The sequence below is a fragment of the Ochotona curzoniae genome, unplaced genomic scaffold (assembly GCF_017591425.1).
Source record: "Ochotona curzoniae isolate NIBS_2020 unplaced genomic scaffold, NIBS_Ocur_1.0 contig_4419, whole genome shotgun sequence".
Classification (NCBI taxonomy): domain Eukaryota; kingdom Metazoa; phylum Chordata; class Mammalia; order Lagomorpha; family Ochotonidae; genus Ochotona; species Ochotona curzoniae.
The window spans coordinates 22,706-26,668 of record NW_024466272.1 but is presented as its reverse complement, the minus strand read 5'-3'; the positions used below and the strand labels follow the sequence as shown (position 1 = coordinate 26,668).

The 3,963-nt window shown below is 61.4% G+C and overlaps 1 protein-coding gene across 4 annotated transcripts; it reads left to right on the top strand.

Annotated features, from left to right (window-relative positions):
• The first annotated feature begins 361 nt into the window (after positions 1-361).
• Positions 362-2,969, top strand: LOC121160192 (heat shock 70 kDa protein 1-like). Of its 4 annotated transcripts, none has more exons than XM_040985844.1 (2): positions 362-2,140; positions 2,175-2,969. In XM_040985844.1, the coding sequence occupies exons 1-2, from the start codon at positions 513-515 to the stop codon at positions 2,503-2,505; spliced, it is 1,959 nt and encodes a 652-aa protein (XP_040841778.1). In that variant the 5' UTR covers positions 362-512; the 3' UTR covers positions 2,506-2,969. The 4 variants fall into 4 exon arrangements, with proteins under 4 accessions (XP_040841778.1, XP_040841779.1, XP_040841775.1 ...); XM_040985841.1 differs by having other exon boundaries at positions 416-923; positions 981-2,498; XM_040985843.1 differs by having other exon boundaries at positions 416-2,090; positions 2,190-2,498.
• The last annotated feature ends 994 nt before the right edge of the window (positions 2,970-3,963 follow it).

Here is a 3,963-nt window from a genome sequence, read left to right as displayed (position 1 = left end):
CCGCGCCCACAGCGCCCGCCCGCCGCCCTGCCCGTCCACAGCCGCCGCCCCGCTCGCTCCCCCGCCCCGCGGCTCCTCGGCTCGGCTCCAGAGAACCCCAGAAGCGTCTGGAGACTTCTGCCGAAGCACGTCCCCCTGCGCTCCCATTGGCCGCCAGAAGCCCGAGGGCCGGGCGCCCGGAGAAACGCCTGGAAGCTTCCCGAGCGGGCGGCCCGGCCGAGCTCGCTGATTGGCTGAGGAGGCGCGGGGCGGGGTGCGGGCGCGACGGATAAAGGCCGCGGCCGGCGGAGCGGGGCCACTGCGCTCCCACGGCCCTGACGGGCAGCAGACGGACAGCAGGGAGACAGCCGGCGGACAGCGGGAGGACAGCCGGCGGACAGCGGCTGACGGACAGCAGGCGGACAGCGGCTGACGGACCGAGGCCAGCAGCGCCACCGCGAGCATCTCCCCCGGCGCGAGCCCGAGCGCGACTCCCGGTCCCTGAGCAGAGGCGGCGAGAGCGAGGCGGCGGCATGGCCAAGACGGTGGCGATCGGCATCGACCTGGGCACGACCTACTCGTGCGTGGGCGTGTTCCAGCACGGCAAGGTGGAGATCATCGCCAACGACCAGGGCAACCGCACGACGCCCAGCTACGTGGCCTTCACGGACACGGAGCGTCTGATCGGCGACGCGGCCAAGAACCAGGTGGCCATGAACCCGCAGAACACGGTGTTCGACGCGAAGCGGCTGATCGGGCGCAAGTTCGGCGACCCGGTGGTGCAGTCGGACATGAAGCACTGGCCGTTCCAGGTGGTGAGCGAGGGCGACAAGCCCAAGGTGCGGGTGAGCTACAAGGGCGAGAGCAAGGCGTTCTACCCGGAGGAGATCTCGTCGATGGTGCTGACCAAGATGAAGGAGATCGCCGAGGCGTACCTGGGCCAGGCGGTGAGCAACGCGGTGATCACGGTGCCGGCGTACTTCAACGACTCTCAGCGGCAGGCGACCAAGGACGCGGGCGTGATCGCGGGCCTCAACGTGCTGCGGATCATCAACGAGCCCACGGCGGCCGCCATCGCCTACGGGCTGGACCGCAAGGGCAAGGGGGAGCGCAACGTGCTCATCTTCGACCTGGGCGGGGGCACGTTCGACGTGTCCATCCTGACGATCGACGACGGCATCTTCGAGGTGAAGGCCACGGCGGGCGACACGCACCTGGGCGGCGAGGACTTCGACAACCGGCTGGTGAGCCACTTCGTGGAGGAGTTCAAGAGGAAGCACAAGAAGGACATCAGCCAGAACAAGCGCGCGGTGCGGCGGCTGCGCACGGCGTGCGAGCGGGCCAAGCGCACCCTGTCGTCCAGCACGCAGGCCAGCCTGGAGATCGACTCGCTCTTCGAGGGCATCGACTTCTACACGTCCATCACGCGGGCGCGCTTCGAGGAGCTGTGCTCGGACCTGTTCCGCGGCACGCTGGAGCCCGTGGAGAAGGCGCTGCGCGACGCCAAGCTGGACAAGGCGCAGATCCACGACCTGGTGCTGGTGGGCGGCTCCACGCGCATCCCCAAGGTGCAGAAGCTGCTGCAGGACTTCTTCAACGGGCGCGAGCTCAACAAGAGCATCAACCCGGACGAGGCGGTGGCGTACGGCGCGGCCGTGCAGGCGGCCATCCTGATGGGCGACAAGTCGGAGAACGTGCAGGACCTGCTGCTGCTGGACGTGGCGCCGCTGTCGCTGGGGCTGGAGACGGCGGGCGGCGTGATGACGGCGCTCATCAAGCGCAACTCCACCATCCCCACCAAGCAGACGCAGACCTTCACCACCTACTCGGACAACCAGCCCGGCGTGCTGATCCAGGTGTACGAGGGCGAGCGCGCCATGACGCGCGACAACAACCTGCTGGGCCGCTTCGAGCTCAGCGGCATCCCGCCGGCGCCGCGGGGCGTGCCCCAGATCGAGGTGACCTTCGACATCGACGCCAACGGCATCCTCAACGTCACCGCCACCGACAAGAGCACCGGCAAGGCCAACAAGATCACCATCACCAACGACAAGGGCCGGCTCAGCAAGGAGGAGATCGAGCGCATGGTGCAGGAGGCAGAGAGGTACAAGGCCGAGGACGAGGTGCAGCGCGACAGGGTGGCGGCCAAGAACGCCCTCGAGTCCTACGCCTTCAACATGAAGAGCGCCGTGGAGGACGACGGCCTCAAGGGCAAGATCAGCGAGGCCGACAAGAGGAAGGTGCTGGACAAGTGCCAGGAGGTCATCGCCTGGCTGGACGCCAACAGCCTGGCCGACAAGGACGAGTTTGAGCACAAGCGCAAGGAGCTGGAGCAGCTGTGCAACCCCATCATCAGCGGCCTGTACCAGGGCGCGGCTGGCCCTGGGGCCGCTGGGGGCTTTGGTGCCCACGGGCCCAAGGGCGGCTCTGGCTCTGGCTCTGGCCCCACCATTGAGGAGGTCGACTAGGGGCCTGGCCTCCCTCGGAGCCGTGCAACTGGGACGAAGGGACTGTGTTGTCAAATAGATATATGATATATAGAAAATATGTATCTTTTTTGTCGGTCAGTCTGTACTGGTTAAGTTCCTTTCTTCTAAAGTGAGGTAACCTCACAGTAACTAGCGGCATAGTTATTCTTGTAGAGTGAGACCCGGATGTTCTTTGGAAGCTTTGCAGTTAATGCAAGGTTGGACCTGCACCTTAAGTTCCTCTCAGATGAGGGGTGGGTTAGACAGAGGCCCTTGGTGAGACCCTCACCCACACATGACTTTTGGAGCTAGGGGACACAGACTTAGCTTGTATTCTGTCCTTTCTCAGCTCTGAACTTGATGCGTAATGTGTAGGCATGTACATTTTTCATTCTCCTGCTGAGCTTACTTACTACCAGGTTTCAATGTAGAAGCAACTTTACATTGGTTTTGTATTTTATATGTGCTTGTCTAACTGAAGCCATTGGTTTTATTTTGTGGTAAATAAACTTCAATATAAAATGCATGCTGTCTTGCTGGTTTCTTCTTTCTCTCTTTCTCTCTGTTCATAAGTTCATCAACAATTATGTTACTGTTTGACACCTAAAATCTGCCCCAGTCGGGACAGCAGCTGGAGACACAGTGCTATGCTGCAGCTTCATTTCTGTGTAAAGCCATCAGGTGTGTGTTTACCGTGGCGCTAAAGCAACCTGCTCCTCTGAGTGGCTTCTCTGAGGGCTGAAGGTTGGCATGCAGGTGCACCCCTGTAGAGATGCTGCCCTAAAAAGCTGCTGGGTGGGTTCTTTCTGCACGGGGCAGGGATGTAGTGGCCCTGTCTGGCGTGGTCCGCCCTCAGTGCTGGCCCTTTCGTGTGCCTGCCACGTGGCGTCCTCTGGCCCCACCTGGCCTTCCCCAGCTCTGTTTTCTGTGACAGGTGGCTTCCAGCCTGGCTTGACTCTTCACTCTCTGCCCCCAGCTCTCCTGGTAAACTGGTGGATGTTGCAGTCCCACAGAGGCAAGCCCACAATTCCCCAGCAGAATCTGCCCCCACATCCACTTCTCTCACATTCTGCGGGGTGCTCAGCCCAGCCTCTCATGGCCCACCAGCTGCTCTAACACTCGCAGGAAGGTACTGAGACCTAGCTCAGCCAATCATGACGCCAGCCCAAGCTTTGGTGTGTGCCAGTGGGCAGGAACCAATACTGTTTGGCCCCACCAAATCTCACAGGGGAGGTAACTTGGCCTGATCCAGACACGCCCTCTGGTGTTCCCTCTCTAAACCGCTCCAGCTCAGCTCCCTTGCCTACCTGAGAGTGTAGAGGCCCAGTGTGTAGAAGACCACAGAGGTCATTCCTTCCCTGTCAAATATGTCCTCAGCTTCTCCCAAGTCAGCACATCCCCAGACCTCCTTCCCCAGGCAATCTGCAGCCTGCAGGCTGGGAATGCATGTCGTGACCTAGAGTTCCTTGCCTCCCCTATTTATCTCAAAAAAAAAAAAAAAAGTCAATTAATTAAT

Excerpts from the sequence above, each read along its gene's own strand:
- LOC121160192 (XM_040985844.1), top strand. The coding sequence starts at position 513 with ATGGCCAAGACGGTGGCGATCGGCATCGACCTGGGCACGACCTACTCG. Across the intron at positions 2,141-2,174 it reads GCGGCCAAGAACGCCCTCGA|GACGACGGCCTCAAGGGCAA; the intron begins GTCCTACGCCTT and ends AGCGCCGTGGAG.